This window comes from Mytilus galloprovincialis, chromosome 1, assembly GCF_965363235.1.
Source record: "Mytilus galloprovincialis chromosome 1, xbMytGall1.hap1.1, whole genome shotgun sequence".
NCBI classification, from domain to species: domain Eukaryota; kingdom Metazoa; phylum Mollusca; class Bivalvia; order Mytilida; family Mytilidae; genus Mytilus; species Mytilus galloprovincialis.
In genome coordinates, this window is record NC_134838.1 from 31,044,992 (window position 1) to 31,064,643 (window position 19,652).

At 33.1% G+C, this 19,652-nt stretch overlaps 2 protein-coding genes, 1 long non-coding RNA gene and 1 pseudogene across 3 annotated transcripts; 2 read left to right on the forward strand and 2 right to left on the reverse strand.

The window, feature by feature from the left end:
- Nucleotides 1-845: 845 nt before the first annotated feature.
- On the reverse strand, nt 846-16,491 carry LOC143074649 (uncharacterized). The gene is made up of 4 exons (XR_012978004.1): nt 16,370-16,491; nt 14,551-14,645; nt 1,347-1,438; nt 846-1,049 (listed from the first exon to the last, which is right to left on the reverse strand). It is a non-coding gene; the product is annotated as an uncharacterized LOC143074649 (long non-coding RNA).
- Nucleotides 5,397-7,501, forward strand: LOC143058836 (uncharacterized; the record flags this gene model as incomplete). Its single annotated transcript, XM_076232345.1, has 4 exons — nt 5,397-5,467; nt 5,829-5,921; nt 6,722-7,004; nt 7,172-7,501. Coding segments are annotated over 4 exons (777 nt in total), but the record flags the coding sequence as incomplete, so codon positions are not given.
- Nucleotides 7,844-11,243, forward strand: LOC143071280 (uncharacterized; annotated as a pseudogene).
- LOC143071284 (uncharacterized) lies at nt 10,914-13,691 on the reverse strand. Its single transcript, XM_076245507.1, has 4 exons — nt 13,424-13,691; nt 12,179-12,412; nt 11,780-12,052; nt 10,914-11,204 (listed from the first exon to the last, which is right to left on the reverse strand). The coding sequence occupies exons 1-4, from the start codon at nt 13,433-13,435 to the stop codon at nt 10,941-10,943; spliced, it is 783 nt and encodes a 260-aa protein (XP_076101622.1). The 5' UTR covers nt 13,436-13,691; the 3' UTR covers nt 10,914-10,940.
- Nucleotides 16,492-19,652: the final 3,161 nt, after the last annotated feature.

Below are 19,652 nucleotides of genomic sequence, written 5' to 3' on the forward strand. Positions count from 1 at the left end.
CTGTCTTTTGATTGAAAGAAGCTTCCAAGTTTGGTAAAAAATCCAGGATAGTTTATGAATCTAATAAATGTTTTATAAACTTTAACTGCAGACTGTATGTATTGTTAACTGGAAGAAAAACTAAGTCCATTTATAAGTAAAATACGGAAAAAGTGATTTTTTTTTTTACAAAATTTACTTCTGAATAATATCTTATGATCAGAAACAAGCTTTTGTCTAAGTTTGGTAGAAATCCAGGATAGTTTAAGAACATTATAAAAATTTTAAAAACTTAAAACACAGAGTGAATGTTTTGTTTCTGGCAAAAAAACTAAGCCCATTTATAAGTAAAATACGAAAAAGTGGAAATTTATTTTTACAAAATTTTCTTCTTGATACTCTCTTATGATCATAAACAAGCTTCTATCCAAGTTTGGTACAAATCAAGGATAGTTTATGAAAGTTATTAAAATTTTAAAAACTTTAACCACAGAGTGAATGTAATGTTTCTTCGCAGAAAAACTAAGTCCATTTATAAGTAAAATACGGAAAAAATGGAATTTTATTTTTACAAAATTTACTTCTGGATACTTTCTTATGATCATAAACAAACTTCTGTCCAAGTTTGGTAGAAATTCAGTATAGTTTAAGAAAGTTATTAAAATTTCAAAAACTTTAACCACAGAGTGAATATTTGTGGACGCCGCCGACGACGACGCCGACGACGACGGAATGTAGGATCGCTTAGTCTCGCTTTTACAACTAAAGTCGAAGGCTCGACAAAAAAGTACTTGCACTTCATTCAACAATGATCTTTGTCATTTGTTTTTTTTCAACATTCTACTCCATTTATAACAAAATAGTCTTTTTAGAAAATCATACAACCAAAATAACAAATGCAATTTATTAAGAAATGAGTGGCATTGACGACCAAGATGATAATTCTGTGGATGCTGTAATGTATTATTATATGATACATGTAGGACATCAATTACAACTATTGCACAAGTATTGTAAGCACAGTTGGTCAAATGGTGTCTACTCTTGTTTCTTGATTTCTTCACTAGTTTCTGAAAAACAAAGTAAATTCTGTGGTTAAAATCAGACTACACAACATTTTTGGTAATGGATATCATGAAGTGGCTAATTGTTATTACATGTACAATTGTTACAGAAATATTAAGTTAATAAAGTCAATCAATAATCACCAATCAACTGATAGAAGCCAATTGAGAATTTCACTAACATTTTCATTGCAATTAACCCCACCCCACATTGTAACTTTGGATCTCTAAGTGTCTGCCCTGTATACATGCATGTATGTTTAAATGGAAAAGCCTTAAAGCAATATGTCATGTATGTGTTACCTGTTAGATTAATTTGACCTGTCACCATTATCAGGACTGTTGTTCTTTTTCTTCTGAGATGAAATACATGTATTGGATGGCAAAGCCTTTTGCTGAAATATAATTTGCCCATGTTTAATAAAATACAATTTGTATGAGACTAATGTCTACAAAACTATACATTTGTTTAGAAATTGTACTAAATAAAGTCAAATGAAAGTAATTTAGCAAAACTAAGAAACAAGTTCAAGTAGATATGCAAGGTTTAAAAACATTTAGTCTGACTTCATGTATCTGTATTGGAATAAAACCAAAGCAATTATTTTTCTTATTGGTAATTCATGTCCTACCAGTATTAGGGTACAAAAAAAAATATTCTTAAAAAAACCATTGGTACAATATATTCAAGATATATTTCATATGCTAAAAAAAAAGTCAAAAAGTGATAAAACATATATATAGTGTATGACATTTAGTTAAGTTCACATTATATGTCTGAGGAACATGTCAGTAACTGCTAGAAGTCCTTTGTAAATTTATGTATCGTAATTTTGCTTAGTTTGTTTTGTTTACTATTCTGACATAGGACTAAATATGACTTCTTTAAACTGAGATTTACTGTGCCTATTGTTTTTGTTTTTCTACAATGGCTAGCTGAATAGGTTGAGATCTTGCAAAACATGTTTAACCCTTACGCATTTTTGCGCATGTCCCAAGTCAGGAGCCTCTTGCCTTTGTTAGTCTTGTATGATTTTTAATTTTAGTTCATTTATATATTTCGTAGTATAGTATAACATTCATTATCACCTTGACCCCATGTTACCAGGAGTAGTACACATTTTTGTTTAGGTGGCAGCTGAAGCATGCCTCTGTGTGCATGATTTTCTCAGTGTGTTGTAGATCTAATGGTGGTCTTTGGCTGTTTTCTGCTCTTTGGTCAGGTTGTTGTCTCTTTGACCATGGAAGTAATATTTAGAAGGAATAACAACGTCGTCACTTCAAAGGTTTCATCTGCGTTACCGCCCATCTTTCAATAACTTGTTAATTGGTTCAATATCTGGCATGGAAGTTGATTCTCCGCATGTGATCGATCAAATCACTGACACTTATCGGTCATTTTCGTGTTCACGGAGAACTACGAACAGATAAGATTTTGTCGTTTATACGTGCGAAGTAACCCGAATAGTTCATTCGTTACATTCCGTTGCTGCCGAAAGAGTCATTCGTTCAATTTTTATTTTAGTCCAATTTTTGCCTTTTTTTGGTTAGTTTGATCATAATAGTTTAAACCGACAGCTATCACATAGAACAAGATTGTGTCATTTCAATTTTAATATTTACAGACAGGTAAGAAAACATTTCCGTAAGTTAAGAAGATGATTGTAAAAAAAAATACATTTGGACCCCCTTTATTTAATACGAAAAATCTAAATCCTTCTTGTATTTATAGTCAATTAAAATATTCACAATTCTAAACGGTTCTATCCTTCAATTTAAAGCAATATAAGCTTTAAAATCTTGTTTTTTTTTGTTCATGAATTTTAAACAAGAATCTTATTAAATGTGTATTTAAAAACGTAATTTTACTCGTTAAACGATCTAAAATATCTTGTTTTTGAAGTTTTAAGCAAAAATGATCGACTTGAGTCGTTTGTCTTCCCGACAGATATAATTTTCATTGAAAACGGTCAATATGCAGTGACCTCTTAGATGACCTCTTTCTTTAATCCACTGCGCGTGCGTAATATCTCCGGCGCACGTGGAATGTCTGACATCAATGTTTTGAAGCGAGGGAGAAAGCCAACATTGACTGATTCCGCTAAAAAACGACGACGTACAGCAGTAAATGCAAAATGTAACAAGAATAGAATATATCTTGGTTCCCAGTATGATCGCTGGAGTGAGCTAAAACGTGCTCTTCGTTTGCAATCACACGCTGAAGTGGCGAAGATTTTGCTGGATACGTAAGTTTCCCGTGGTTTTGTTTATAATTTACATTTCATTGTTATTAGCATCTTAATCGTAATTTTGTGATTAATAATGAATAAGAAAATAAATCAGGGAACAGAAGCAATCATTTAATCCTAGAGAAACCCGTAACTTTCTCGTTGTTTGGCAAGTTATTAACTGAAACGCAAGGCAAAATTTAAGGGGCCCCACGGAGGGATAATTTGTTATATCACTGTTTGACATCTTTTATAACTTCTTTACAAATTATATGTAATTTTTTAGACAATTATTGGAACTGTCTTTCTGTTTTTAAATATTCTTCAACTTATAAATTCAAAAATTTCTATAAAGAAAAAGGAAAAAAAGAATATTTATTTACTTAAGGTTCCACTAAAGTCAAAATATAGGACACTTCATAAACATATAAACTTTGCCTGTATTTTTCAACCTATAATGAATAAAGTCAAAACTATGGGAACATATGTTCATTTAAACATACTTAACATATACACACTGTGAAAATTGTAAATAAACTTGAAGATTTTATGTTGTGGTCAAACCGGTTTTGGGGTGAACACTAAATTTTCCAAAAAATCTGGAGGCTTGCGAGATGACTTAATTTGTTTAAAATTGGTATGAATGAATACTGTAACATATAATGCAGTACAAGCTAATGTTGATTTGTAAGAAAATGTATTGATTTACGAGTTTCAGTTAAATTCATGTATCTAAGTGAACGCATATCAAAGGTACAATACAGAAATTGGACAAAAATGTCATTGAAACATATTTATTTGACAAGTAAACACTAGCTTGTACTGCATTACATGTAACAGTATTCGTCTATACCAATTTTAAACAAATTAAGTCATCTCATAGGCCTCCAGATTTTTTGGAAAATTTGGTGTTCACCCCCAAAACAGGTTTGACCACAACATAAAAACTTCAAGTTTATTTACAATTTTCACAGTGTGTATATGTTAAGTATGTTTAAATGAACATATGTTCCCATAGTTTATGACTTTATTCATTATAGGTTGAAAAATACAGGCAAAGTTTAGATATTTCTGTAGTGTCCTATATTTTGACTTTAGTGGAACCTTAAATTATCAAATGCATGTCCTTTTTTATACAGGTATGAATTCCATACTCAGACTGACCAAGGAAACCCTAATACTATTGATGCCAACACTATTAGTGAAAAACCAACCAACCCTGTGACAAATATTAATGATGTCAACACTGCCGTTGAAAAGCCAACCAGCCCTGCCCCTACATGTAGTGCAATGACAGAAGAGACATCTTCTGCCAATACACTTTTAACAACTTCTACCCCTGGACCATTGCAATCTAAATTGCAACAGCATTCAGTACATTTATCTGATGTGTCGGAAATATCATCATCAGAAAGAGAACATGAATCGAGATATGTGTAAGCACTAACATACATTATACCAAGTATTTGATTAACATTTTGCAAGAGGGACAAGACAATTAATTGTAATTTGTACGTCAATAATGTTCTGTTACACCATTAATTCAGATTAAAATGTTCTGTTTAGAGTTATATACATATATACAAGTTTCTATGTAACAGTGACTTTAGTATTTCATATCTGAATGTCAGCCATAATACAGCATTTTCCCCCAGAATAATTATACCCCCGCTTTAAAAAATTTTCGTCACATTTTTCTCAGGAACTACAATACAAGGATTTCTGAAATTTGGTTTCAGGATTTATATAAGTCAGCTTTACCGTGTGATGCGTTTTCAGATTCATCACTCGACAACTTCCTGTTTACCGAACACTTGTATGATTTTACACATGATAGCCAAGTTGAAAATTTTCGTCACATTTTTCTCAGGAACTACAATACAAGGATTTCTGAAATTTGGTTTCAGGATTTATATAAGTCAGCTTTACTGTGTGATGCGTTTTCAGATTCATCACTTGACAACTTTTTGTTTACCGAACACTTGCATATTTTTACACTATTAATATTATCCACTTGCGGCGGGGGTATCATCAGTGAGCAGTAGCTCGCAGTTTCACTTGTTATTTAAATAATTGTATTTTAGGGAAGAGACCCAGATGTCTGGAATAGAGGAAATCAGTTGGAATAGAGGAAATCAGTAGGAAAACAGACTCTCTGTGGAAGAGTGCACAAAGCAGCTTTGTAAATCCATTTGAGTAAGCATAAACTATGTCTACACATGCTATACATGTATTAAATTGAAGTTGTAAACTTAATTAACAATGAAACAACTTAAAACAAGCACTTCTCATTTTGATTTGAGATATTGACTACAGAAGTTAAAAATGTTAACATTATTTGTTAAAGGAAATACTTGTGAGTATAAAAGGGAGTATAGATGATAGTGATAGAAAAAAGAGCAAATTGGTATTGAATCACATGACTATTGCTTTATATACTAGTAACTAATTTCTTGTCCTAAATATTTATATCAAGTTCAAATTTAAATATAAAATTCATATCGGTTACATTTTAGTACGAATTAACAGCAACAGAATATTTTTTTATTTTCTTCAGTCTAACCATTACTATTTCTGAGGGTAACTATGAGGATGATGATGATAATTTTTCTGATGAAGACTATGAACCAAGTTTTGATGCTACTTACAGGTAATTCTGATTTTCATTATAGTTTCTTAATAACATGTACACCGGTGTGCATATACTGTTGGTATTTACAGATTATTTTTATGCCCCACCTACGATAGTAGAGGGGCATTATGTTTTCTGGTCTGTGCGTCCGTCCATTCGTTCGTCCGTCTGTCCCGCTTCAGGTTAAAGTTTTTGGTCGAGGTAGTTTTTGATGAAGTTGAAGTCCAATCGACTTCAAACTTGGTACACATGTTCCCTATGATATGATCTTTCTAATTGTAATGCCAAATTAGAGATTTTACCCCAATTTCACGGTCCACTGAACATAGAAAATGATAGTGCGAGTGGGGCATTCGTGTACTGAGGACACATTCTTGTTTAATGCCTGACTTACTAAGGTAAAGGTAAATCCTGAAAAGTGCTTCGGACGTATGAAATTATAAAACATGTTGTTTTCAATTTTTTACCAATTTACTATATGTTCAGTCTGTGTATCTCTCTGTTCACTTGTCCGTCTTGTTAAATTTTTGGTCAAGTAAGTTTTTTTTATTAACTTGAAGTCTAAAAACTTTTAAAATTTAGTTCACATTTTACCCTATGATATGATTTATTTTTTTTAAATTATAAGCTAAATAGATGAAGTATGATGTCCTGCATACAATACTTGAAAATAAGGGATTTTTGTGTTTACTGATCCTTGTGTCTATTAGTTGATGTTAGTCTGTCTCAAATGAAATTATATTTTTTGGTTAAGAAAGTCTAACAAGATTTGAAATTTCTAGTATAGATTATAATATATTTGGTACATTTTATTACAGACAAGACCATGGTGTTGAATCAGAGTCAGAAAATGAAGGATTTGAAGACGAGTCAGCAGACCCCTCTGATCAACAGGAAGAAGACCTAGGCCCAAGTATAAAAAAGATCAGGAGCGAGACTGAAGTAGATACCTTTTTAGATGACAGACCACTAATTGTTTATATGAGCTCCATCTTAAGTTTGGCTAAAACACATATCCCACCTATATGTGCAGTAAAAGGATGCAGATTGCCTTTAACAATTAAGATGGAGTTGATTTCTTCAGCTTTATACTTGAAATGGGTTAGTTTATTATAAAATTCATGAGATGTGATATTATTATCAAGGAAAAATTTTATAAGAAAAAGCAGCTGCACTAATTTTATACATGTAAATTTATGTAACACAAACTTGCATATATATATTTTTGATTGACATTTTTTTTAATTGAAAAAAAATTACTTTTTCAGGTTTGTCAAAATAAACATCTTGCCCACAAGTGGTGTTCTCAGCCCATTTTGAATCGAAGACTGCACAGTGGTGACTTGGTTTTTTCTGCTGGTATTTTACTGTCTGGGAACAATTATCAAAAAATTGCAGACTTGGCAAAGTTTATTAGATTACCAATTCTATGCAACTCAACATTCTTAAAAATACAAAGGACGTACCTTGTACCATCAATTGATAGCTTTTGGGTACAATCCCAGGATATGGTGTTGCAAGAGTTCCATGATAAAGAAATAGTTATATTAGGTGAGTTGTTTGCTTTAGTATTTTTTTCAAACACATTTTCAGTGTAAAATAGATCAAGAGAGCGCCTATCAGGGAATAACTAGCTAAGTCTTAAAGATTTAATTTGTGTTTGAAATGGAATATTTATAAAAAAAAAATATATGTAAAAAGAAAATGTGGAATGATAGCTAGTGATGCAACTCTCGACCAAAGACCAAACTTATAATAGTGAAGGCAACTCAACTATTTACTTTAGGTAAACATTTTCAATGCTATGCTCCGTTTAAGGGTACTTTTTATGATACATGTAATAGCTCACTTGCACATTCATAATATTACAATTGTTATAAAAACTACAATGTACCAATAAAAGAAAGCTTTTCCATGTACCAACATTAAGTGTCCAGAATAAAATGTTTTGTTTGGTTACATGTAGGTGATGGAAGAATGGACAGTCCTGGTCACTGTGCACAGTTCTGTTCATATACATTCATGGAATACAATACAAAAAAGATCTTAACTATAGTTACCATGGATAAAAGGATGACAGAGAAGAAGAGTACAAATCTTGAGAAAGCCTGCTTTCTGAAAGGCTTAAGACAACTACTGGACAAAAATATGAAAGTGGTAGAGGTTGTCACTGATGCCCATATACAGGTGGAATCTCTAATGAGTAAGTATTTATGTTTATGTTGCCACAAAATAGATACTGTATGATTATTTCATATAGAATTTTGTAGGACACATTAGACTAAGTATTTTATTTATGTAACCTTTACCATTTGATACATTCAGCAAAAATATAAGTAAAATTCTTTTTCAAGAATTGTCTTTGAACAAAGAAATAATTATAAAAAAGAAGATGTGGTATGATTGCCAATGAGACAACTCTCCACAAGATACCAAAAATTACACAGAAACTAACAACTAAAGGTAACCACAGGCTTTCAATAATGAGCAAAGTTCATACAGTATAGTAAGCTTTAAAAGGCCCTGAAATGACAATGTAAAACATTTCAAACGAAAAAACTAACTGCCTTATTTATATAAAATAATAAATGAAAAACAAATATGTAACACATTAACATATGACAACCACTGAATTACTGACTCTTGACTTGGAACAAGTACATACATAATGTGGTGAGGTTAATTTGGAAGATATTGGAACACTGTTTCTTATTTATTTGTATGCTAAGTTTCTCATTGGAGATTACCATTATTGTTTATATCTATTTCAGAAAAAGAATTTAGTAATATCAAGCACTCATTTGATATTTGGCACGGGGCGAAGAACCTTGGGAAGAAAGTAGTGAAGGTAAGGTTGATTTACCAAAGACAATCTCTACTCATTTATTTTTGTAGTGTGAAAGTTTTGAAAAACAGTAAAATTTATTCTTATGACACTTGAAGGATAAATAGAAAAAAATGCTTGAGTTATGTTGTTTATGTCCGGTGGCAGATATTTCATGCATATTCTGGGGAAAAAATTAAAACACTAAATAAGCATCCATTCTCAATTTTATCCCTCTAAAGTGTACATTGAAAAGTGCCGTCAGATTTTTAAATGGCCTTGGCTTAAACACCTACTTTTACAGAAGATTTTTTTTTTCAATTACAGGTAGCTCAAGAACAGAAGTCAAACAAACCTCTACTGGAATGGTCTCGTGACATAGTGAACCACTTTTGGCATTGTGCAGATATATCTACTACTGAACAAGAATTTATTGTAAGTTTTTTATAAAAGCCATTCAGAACCTTTTTTAAAGCTCAGTCAAATTCATTGTTGATACTTAATCTTATGCCAATACAAAAAATATCACATTGTATAATATAATAATATAATATATTATTATTTTTTTCTTGTTTTTCTTAAAGGGATCATGGTTTGGGATCATGCACCATACTGTAAATAAGCATCAATGGATGATAGCATATAGTGACACAGCAGGAAATGAATGTAAACATGGACCGCTGTCATCTGAACGTGAAAAGGGATGGTTGACAGGTGCAACTCCTCCTCATGATGCGTTGATAAAGATAGTGATGGACAAACGCTTTCTAAGAAAAATACCAACGCTTTCTAAGAAAAATACCATACTATCTAAATTGCAGGTAATTTAATAATAGAACAATAATGATTTGTGATTAGAGAAACTAGGCTACTCTGCCTTTATTGGTCATTTATTAAATGTTTTGCCTTGTATATAAAAGTAAGGAGAATTGATATGATCATCAATGAGACAACTATCCACCAAAGCTTAAATGAAGTGAATGTAAGTACCTAAAGGCAACCATATAGCCTTTAACAACAAGAAATACTTGTACATTATAGTCCGTTATGAAAGACCCTGACATGATTATTGATCTGTAAGAATCAGTTCAATTGTGAAAAATCATGGCCTTATTTATGTTCATATTTTTAATTTGATTTTGAAAATATATATACATTTAATTTAAAAGTATTTAAAATCTCCATCAGTTATTGCGCTAAAAATGATTTTGAATATTATGGCTAAGATTGGTGCACTTCCTTCAATGATCTAATAGTTACTATTTTTGTTATGATAGGAGTACAGCTGAGTTAGAAAATTTTCAAAATGTGATTCTGAAATATGCTTCTAAACGCCATTCTTATGGTCCATCAACATATAATGCCAGGAATCAGCTAGCAGCTATTGACCACAATGCTCACTGTGAAAGAAAAGTTGTTACAAACAAGGATGGGACTAAAAGGTTAGTATATAGCTGCTTACATGTTTCAAGTAAGGATGAAGTAATTAAGTGGATATAATTGTGATTCATTGTTTTGTATATGAGTTGTGCAATTGTTTTGTTTGTTTAGGTATTTGACACTAGCCATTATGTGTGTCTAAAGACCTGCATTTATGGCTTACTTAGTAGTGTGCGCTTATATAGCATTGAAGGCGAAACTGTAACATTTCTTACATTAACAACATTTTGGTTTGAAGTTATCTAATTGACCATCATACCACATCTAATTTATAAATATTCTGATATAATTATTTAAATATGAAGACAATGTTAAAAGTGTTTGTGTTTAAGTTGATATGTTGTTGTCTATTGGACAATTACCCTATATCTGATGGTTTTTTATGACATGATATCTTTTTCAATTTCAGACTTCAGAGGTACTACAGTAAGAAAGGGGGTAGATGGACTGCTACTGAAGTGAAGACACCAAAACAATATATTTACATTCCAGAATTAATGAAGCATATTATAATGAAGAGTTGTCTGATGATATTGGGATGAGCAGGAAAGTGATTTTAGATCCATTTGACCCAAGAAGATTGTCAGCAACCATTGCCCCTGTTCCACCTCCCCCTACTCAAGATTTGATGGCTGCCAAAATTTCAAGATTTAACAGGGAAGATCTGGACAGGACCATAGACTACGATTTTGACCAGACAATAGACTATGAGTGGCCAACTAACTAACTAATAATAAAAATACAAATAAAACTGAAATAAAATTTATTCTCTCTCAACCGAAACGTCCTCCAATAAATCCAACATACTGGCCAGATGGGTCTGGAAATCTGTTCCTGATAGCCCAAACACAGCAACTCGGAATTACTTGTCTGTTTCCAGCTCCAAGATATCCATGGATCCACAGAACATATTGGCGGTATGCTGTGTGTCTATGTGATCTATTGTAATCCTGGTCTGGAGGCTGCGCAATCATATCATTTCTATACCTCATTGCAACCTCAAGAACCAAGGGGTCCAATACAACATTGTGAAAATCCTGAAATTGAAATAATAAATGAATAAGTTGAAATTGTATACAGACCATGTTTTTTTTCAATACAGCTCTTTGGTGCGGAGAGTTGTCAATGTTGTGTATACTTTTTAGGTTTAAGATTTTAAAACTTGCAATGTCTGAAATTATAGTTTGAAGTTAGCATTGAACCATAGCATTCAATGTAACCACCATGATCATTTGTTTATGTATCGAAGGTGATTTCCTTTGTTTTGGGCAAAATGAATTAAAGCAACCAAATCTTTTTAAGTTTTTAAGTACATTTGTTTACTGTTCTCATTGTTTAGAAAAATCACTAGATTACGAAAACATGCTACTATGCGGTAAGGGCTTTGCTCATTGTGGAAGGCCGTACGATGACCTTAAGTTGTTAATGTCTGTGTCATTTTGGTCTTTTGTGGATAGTTGTCTCATTTGCAATTAAACCACATCTTTTTAATATTGGAGGACGCTGGCATATAAATAATCAACTGAATAGAATGAGAATCCAAGTAAGTTTCTTGTTTAACGTCAAAATATAAAGAATAATATAAGATGAGTTAACAGAGAATAGTACTTACATGTAGTGTAGAGTGGCAGTTTTGAGGTATCTGGTTGCAACATCTTTTTTCAACCTCACTAGGCATTTCTCTGCAATTGCTGCACCGACACCAAGTTGGAATACCTACTGAAGGTGTTGGTGTAGGTTCTGGATCTGGCTCTGGTGTAGTTTCACTTGCGGTAAACTCTTGGTTTACTGCTTCCAGTACTCTGAACAGAAAACTAGGTTGTTCCCTGTACGTGGCCATTATTGCAAATTTCATTTGATCTTCAGATAGGCCATCAATTCGTTCCTGAAAAATAAAGTACTTTTACATTTCAAGGCAAATCACACAGCACTTTCAGTAAAATGCTTTATTGAACGAAGAAAAAAATGAAACAGTTAAAGTTTTTTGATATGTAAATGTTGGATAGTTTACCTGCATCTGACGATCTCTTTCAGCTCTGGCCTGTGCGGCGACTTCAGCCCTATTGAGTGGTTCTGGCTGTCCTTGTAAGGCTCTATTATGACCTCTTCTGCCTCTGCCTCTGCCACCTCTCGCCCTATTTCTTCCCCGCGCTGTCCGTCTCCTATTACCCCTCCCACGAATGGGCCTTTCTCCATCCGAAGAATGAACTTCAGGTGTGGTAGACCTGCTTCTAGTATCTGAAATCTGAGGAAAGAAAAGTAGTCGGTAAGAAATTTCTCAAAAATATAATTTTCTATGATTGACACATATTTTGTTATCACAAGACTATCAATAAACTACAGCACTATATAAAGTGTAAAAACCTTGCGAGACATGTCTCCACAAGAGGCTTGTGAACACATGCAGAAATTTCCAACCATACATGTAGGTCACCGTATGGCCTTCAACAATGTGTAAAATCTATACCACATAGTTGGCTATAAAAACCTTGTAATGACAAATGCAACAAAAGTCTAACTGCCTGATTTATGTACAAAATCATGAAGAAAATGTTTTATGATATACAGAATTATAATTAGCTCAACGTCAATAACTAATAAAAAATATCGTGCATCTAGAATTGAAAAGCTGAGTTCTTTTTTACAACAGAGAAATCAATGATTGAAAATAAATCTTGAGGTTCCCATTACCCCTACGATGTTTTTTTCCCACGTCGATCTTTTGATAGAGGAAATTGATGTTGTCTAAAGGCCAAATATATAATGCACAAAAGTTGTGAATACGTACTGAAAGAAAATATATGTGTCCTTGTTTTATTGAAAAACGTATATTTGTTTATTTCTTCCTTTGCATCAAATACATCGTTATGTACTCTTCCGATGTATTCATGTGAAGATATATACCAACTTTTAATATCCCAGCAAATATTGTCGGTTCTATTTCTTATTCATTCACCGAAAAACCTCGTTTGTTTGTGAAACAAATGCCTGTATATTATAGTTTAATGGTGTACCAAAAAACTTTACTTGAATAATTTTGTAAACAAAACACGCACACTTTCGGCGATTCCCCAATTGGACCCCCAAATGGATATTCTATCAATTTTCGGTGATTTTCTTTGCAAGTGAGACCAGAAATTAGTTATAATTGAAATATAAGAATAAATCAATGTTATCTTTACTCAAAAATATAAACACAATCGTCTGCAATGCAACACTAATGAATAACTACGAAGATTAACATGCAACATCTTACCTCTTCGTCCATTTTTGTTGACCCAGGTCAGCAGCACACGCATTCTTATCAGCATCGGCAATCTTCGGAATTAGTGTCGGAAATTAATAAGCTGCCATTTGCACTGGTCAAACGGAATGATGAGGAATATATTTTCAACTTTAACAGTTACATTACGGGTTTTTAGGACGTGAAATTTTATGTAAACCTTTTAATTCATTAATCATTTCTAATTTCATCTCTTTCATAGCATTTTAAAAAATCGCGATTTTGACGGCTTATATTGCTTTAAGGTCTTGATACATAAACTAATTTGTGTAAAAATGAATTTACCGTAAGACAGATAGATTCAAGCCCATTTCGTCGGTTTGTTATAATTTTTGCTGTATAGCTAATTATATTAATACAAGCATTCCACAATAATATATATTTACGAAAATATTATCCCCATTTTAGTTGTCCAGTTTCAATAATGCAATCAATGACATTTATGACATATACATAAATTTAGAATACTTGAAAGTAAATATTCTTTTATTCAATCTCGATTAACTTTGCACATTTCAACAGTAAAAAAATCTATGCCTACATCTGCCTACACTATTTTGTTTAACATCATGTGAAACCTGATCGATTCAACGGTATTTATCTGTTTAACTCGGGATCCGCTTTTAACCGGAAAATACTTTTAGAACAGTTGTAAACAAAAGGTAAAAAGCAAAAATATGCTAAATTAAATACAATTTTCCATGTTAAACTGCTGTAGTTTGAACAATTCTCGTCCGTTTTTCAAGTTTTTTACATCATACGACTTCATCTGAAGGCAGAGGTTTTATATGATACAGCGCCACCTTCTTATTAATAAACCTCGGAATTCACACAGGTACTTTAAAATTACCGGACTCGATAAAACCACGTGACTGATAAGAAATTCCAGATGCCATTTTACAACCGCGGTAACGCAGATAGTAACCAAAGGGGTCTTACCGCTGAGACTATAATTGGATGAAATTGTATGACTTTAGTACAGAGCTCAGCATGCTATAAATACATGCTAATTAGTCGTTGTTATTCCTTGTAAATATTACTTCCATGCTTTGACACAGTCCCCATTTCCATTCTCAATTTTTTATTAATAATAAAATTACCCAATGACAGTCAGTTATATGTGAGGCCTCTTCAATCCTCTATATACATTTGTACTAGGTTTGTATTCTCCAGCCATTCAATACAGATAATTGACCTGGAAAAGATATAATGTCAGTATTTTACTATTTCAGATGCAACTCAATGCAGATACTTTATACATAGATTACAATGCACATAGATTATAGATAGTTATAATATACTGTATTCTGTTGGTCATATTTGTTATTTCATTCTCAATACTAATCAGCCTTTGGTATCCGGTCGTTCCGGCCCCAAACCGATCCGGCCCCAAGTCAATCCGGCCCAAAGTCGATCCGGCCCAAGTCGATCCGGCCCACGTCGATCCGTCCCCAAGTCGATCCGGCCCCATAATAAAATATGAATTAACTAGATTTTGGAGGAATTTGTCACAAACTTTAACAGTATAAATGGAATTTGAAAAAAGTGTCCGATCGATGATGGTGACAACAGGTCAGTGAAGTATTGGAGTACCAATTAACGAACTATTTTAAATCCATACGAAAATTAGTGTTATTGTGTCTGGTTGTATCGCAGTTTCTACATTTTTAAATTATGAAGTTATTTTCACTGATAACTTTTACTTTGAATTTCATGGCGATTTTAATTTATTAAGTTCACACACAGAATAGCTAAATAAATATTTACAGTCCAATGGAACTTATAAAATTTAACGCATAATAATGACTTATTTAATCAAATCATTAGTCTATAATTGGTTTGTTTATTCAACAATTGTCTGATGATTGTGAACTAAGGTAATGCCACTCGTAATCACTTAATTCAGTCCAATGCTGATTAATAAAAGTTACGTAATCTGTTTTTCAACAAGAAAATGCTAATTACTGCTGATTAATGTTGATGCCTGAATTCTTTTATATACGTTTTAATATAATTATACCCAATTATCTTGAAAACTTGTAATAAAGACATAATCAACCTATTTGTTTTATACTCATCTAAAGAACATATTTTTCAAAGGGCTTTTTTACTTTTTTTACCGTACATCTTTAACATCATAATAAAAATAATAAACATTTCTGAATTACAATTAATATATATATTTATTTTTATTCCTTAGAAATATTTTTTCTTATTGGGGCCGGATCGACTTTACATGTGGGCCGGATTGACGTGGGGCCGGTTCGACGTGGGACGGATCGACTTGGGCCGGATCGACGTGGGGCCGGATCGACCCGAAAGCTCAGCCTTTTATGGCAATCAACAATTGTTACAACAGTAATCCTGTATTTGTTTAATTGTTAGTTTCATTAAGTGCATTCTTAATGGCATAATCTATATATATATAGCATGAGGATAAATTGTCTTATTGTAAGAAGAATTTCATATTCTCTTGCACCGTCCCTTGCATTGATGATCTTTGTGCTTACTGCAGATTAGTCATATTAAATATCCTTTATTAAGTATCCTTGTGATTTGCAGTATACCTCAAGACTCAAGAGTCAAATGTGAGGTAGTTATATTAAGATTTTAGCTGAGACTACTGTGTTATAGTAGTCTAAGATTTCAGTGATCGATGCATGAGGTAAAATATTCAAAACTTAACTACATACACATTGTACATGTACCTAATACAAACTGTCAAACATTTTATTTTATGATACTACTACTAGTTGTTACAAGGATTTTGCAATTTTGCAAACTAATCCTTGGTTGTTTCAACCTACTGTTTTTGTACATAAAGGTGTACAAAAACAGTAGGTTGTAACAACCAATGATAAGTTTGCAACAACAACCCCCACCCCACCCCCCTTTTCTGAGTTATGTGTAAAAAACTACCTTTTACCTATCCTATTAAAAGAGACATTCGTAAACATGAACCTTGATAAGTTAATTGTCTAGTTTCCATGCTGTTTAAACGTTCATTTTACACTGAAACTCAGAACGCTTGTCAACCACTGCCGCATGTTATCGTCAAAATTCCTGAAGTTTTTACTTTCCGGGAACATGTGGTCAAGGTCATTACCAAATTTTAAAACGCCATCTATGAACGAAATCCAAAGACACAAAAATCCAGACGCTATATTCATAATGCGTCTGGGTGATCGAGACTATGTCCTTAGTGCAAAAACTTTGTTTGCGCCCAGTTTTAATTGGTTTTGTGTTTAATAACTTTGTAATCAAGTTTTGGCAAGTAGTATTCTTATAAGTATAATTGTTTTCATTGTCTCAAAATAAAGTCAGACAGTATTGAGCACGTGTTTAACATGTACAATCAGAGAATTGTTTATTTTAATGACAGATTCATGCGTATGGCGACCACCGGATTTTTACGAGGAGGGTTACGCTCAGGTCACTTTGCATACGGAAAATATGTCGGCGAATTGCTTCCTTCGGCAATTAAAAATAAGTAAACTTATTCTAAATGTGAACAAATTAAAGAAAAAAGTATATGTACATAAGTTGTATAATGAAAACTATCCATTGAGTTATAAAAAACATATGCATATATTTTTTTTATTTGAGGTTTCTTATGACTTCTACATCTATCTACATCTATGTCGTTGAAATGCAAAGGGTCTAAGACCCATCACGCAAGTACTAATTTGGTCATTCAATATGGTGCTCATTAAAAACGTATTTACATGTGAAATTAAAATCAAATGTTTGTTGCGTGTCTACTCTGTTAAATAAGATGTGAGGCTGTTCTTGAATGCCTCTGCATCTTCTATATTTAACAGTCTTATTGGTAGAGTATTCCAGTCTTTGATGGTACGTGGAAAGAAGCTGTATTTGTAGGTGTTTGTTGAAGTTTGAAGGTTTCTAAATTTGCTTCGGTGGTATTGCCGTGTTGTCCTGCCTTGTTGTTCTACATAATCTGGTATATTTATGGCTATCTTTTTATGTAAAGCTTTGTGAAACAAGCAAAGCCTTTTTATTTTCCGTCTTATTTCTAATGATGGTAGTTTTAGCTCCTTCAGTAGACTAGTAACTGACCCCGGTTCTCTGCTGTATTGATGTTTGATGGTGCTGATCTTCTTTGCACCATTTCTATCTGTTTGATGTGGTTTTCTTGATATGGATCCCATGCACTGCTTGCATATTCAACGTTTGGTCTGACAATGGCTTGATATGCTCTTTTCTTAATTTCTTCTGGGAATTTGCCAATGTTTCTCCTCAGAAAGCCTAATGATTTATTTGCCTTTGCCGTGATGTTATTGATGTGTATATCCCATTTCAGATTGTTGGTAAACTGAACTCCTAAATATGGGTTTTGGCTTACATTTTCTAAAACTTGGCCATGCATATGATAGTTATGTAATATAGGTTTTTTTCTTGTTGGTTATTCTTAGAACATAACATTTTGAAGCATTAAATTTCATCTGCCATTTAGATGCCCAGTCAATCAATTTATCTAGATCTTTTTGTAGTTGGTTACAGTCATCTTTGCAGTCTATTGCTAGGTATAATAGACTGTCATCTGCAAAGAGACGCAACTTTGACTTGATGTCATCCCCAATATCATTGATGTACAAAAGAAACATCAATGGACCTAAAACTGTACCTTGGGGTACTCCTGATTTTACAAAGGCATTTGTAGATGTTTCGCCTTCAACTACTACACACTGCTGTCGTTGTGTGAGCCAGGCCTTTACCCACTCTATTATTTTGCCATTTATTCCATAGTGCTCTAGTTTCCGCAGAAGACGTGTGTGAGGCACTACATCAAATGCTTTGCTGAAATCTAATATAATATATCCACTTGCTCTTTTTTATCTAGATGTTTTGCGATATCTTCAATTGTTGTTACTAATTGAGATTCGCATGATCTTTTCTGTCTGAAGCCGTGTTGGTAATCGACTAAGGCAGCAACCATTTGATTTTCTTGGGGGGCTATGGTTTTTTTTTCTGTGCAAACTTTTTTTTTCGCCTTCGGCGGGGAACAATCTATTTTTTTAGCGACAAACCGAAGACAATTTTTTTCTTTCCATTTTAGCATTACATATAGTGGCAGCTGAGGGTGAAACACACAATTTTTTTTACTCAGGGTCCAAAACAAATTATTTTTTTCACCAAAACCTGGAAACAAACTTTTTTTTCCAAAAAAAACCATAGCCCCCCCCCCCCCCCCCCCCCCAGAATATCAAATGGTTGCTGCCTAATATGTCATATTCACTTGGGGCTCGTATGGATAGTAAAAAAGTTATTGCAATCGACTAGCAATGGATTGTTGAGACTTGATATATGTTTATACATTGTAGAAAATTGAAAATAAATTTAAAAAAAACACCAAACAATTTTTTTTTTAGTGAGGTCCAAAAAAGGGGGGTCCATGCCCCAAATACCTGTGGTTCTATTGATATGCTAATCAAACACCACGTCAGAAAATATTTACCACACAGTCATGACGAATCCAAGATATAGTTCCTACTTTAAGTGTTGGCAGAATGTAAGTGAATAACATCCTAAATTTAATATAATTTGCATTTCTTGATAAACATAATATAAACAAGTATATTTTTTTTTAAATGTTCCATGTTTGTACTCTCAGTCATTGTTTAATTGTCAGGTCACAGGGGCGGATGCAGGAATTTTCGAAAGGGGGGTGCTAAGGGGTGCTAACCCAGGGCAAAGGGGGGGTGCAAAACATATGTCCCGATACAAATGCATTGATCGGCAAAAATAAAGGGGGGTGCGCACCCCCGGAACCCCCCCCCCCCCCCCCCCTGGATCTGCCACTGGGTCAGTTTTTAAATTGTTGTATTGCACATGGTAAGCATATTTGCTCATTTTATAAAGGAAACCATAGATGTGGTAGGGTTGCCAATGAGACACCTCTCCACAATGACACATAAATTATAACATTTCTATATATGTCAATATATAGTATTGTACAGCCTACAACAATGACCAAAGCCCATACAGCAGTCAGTTATAAAAGGCAGAAAAATGACAAATGTATAACAATTCAAGTGAGAAAACTAAATAACTTATGTAACAGAAAAAGCAAAACAACAAATATGTAACACATCAACAAATGACAATCAATGAATTGCAGACCCCTGACTTGGTAATCAGCTCGTTGATTGTGGCCATTATCAGACAGAAGCAGAAGGGAAAG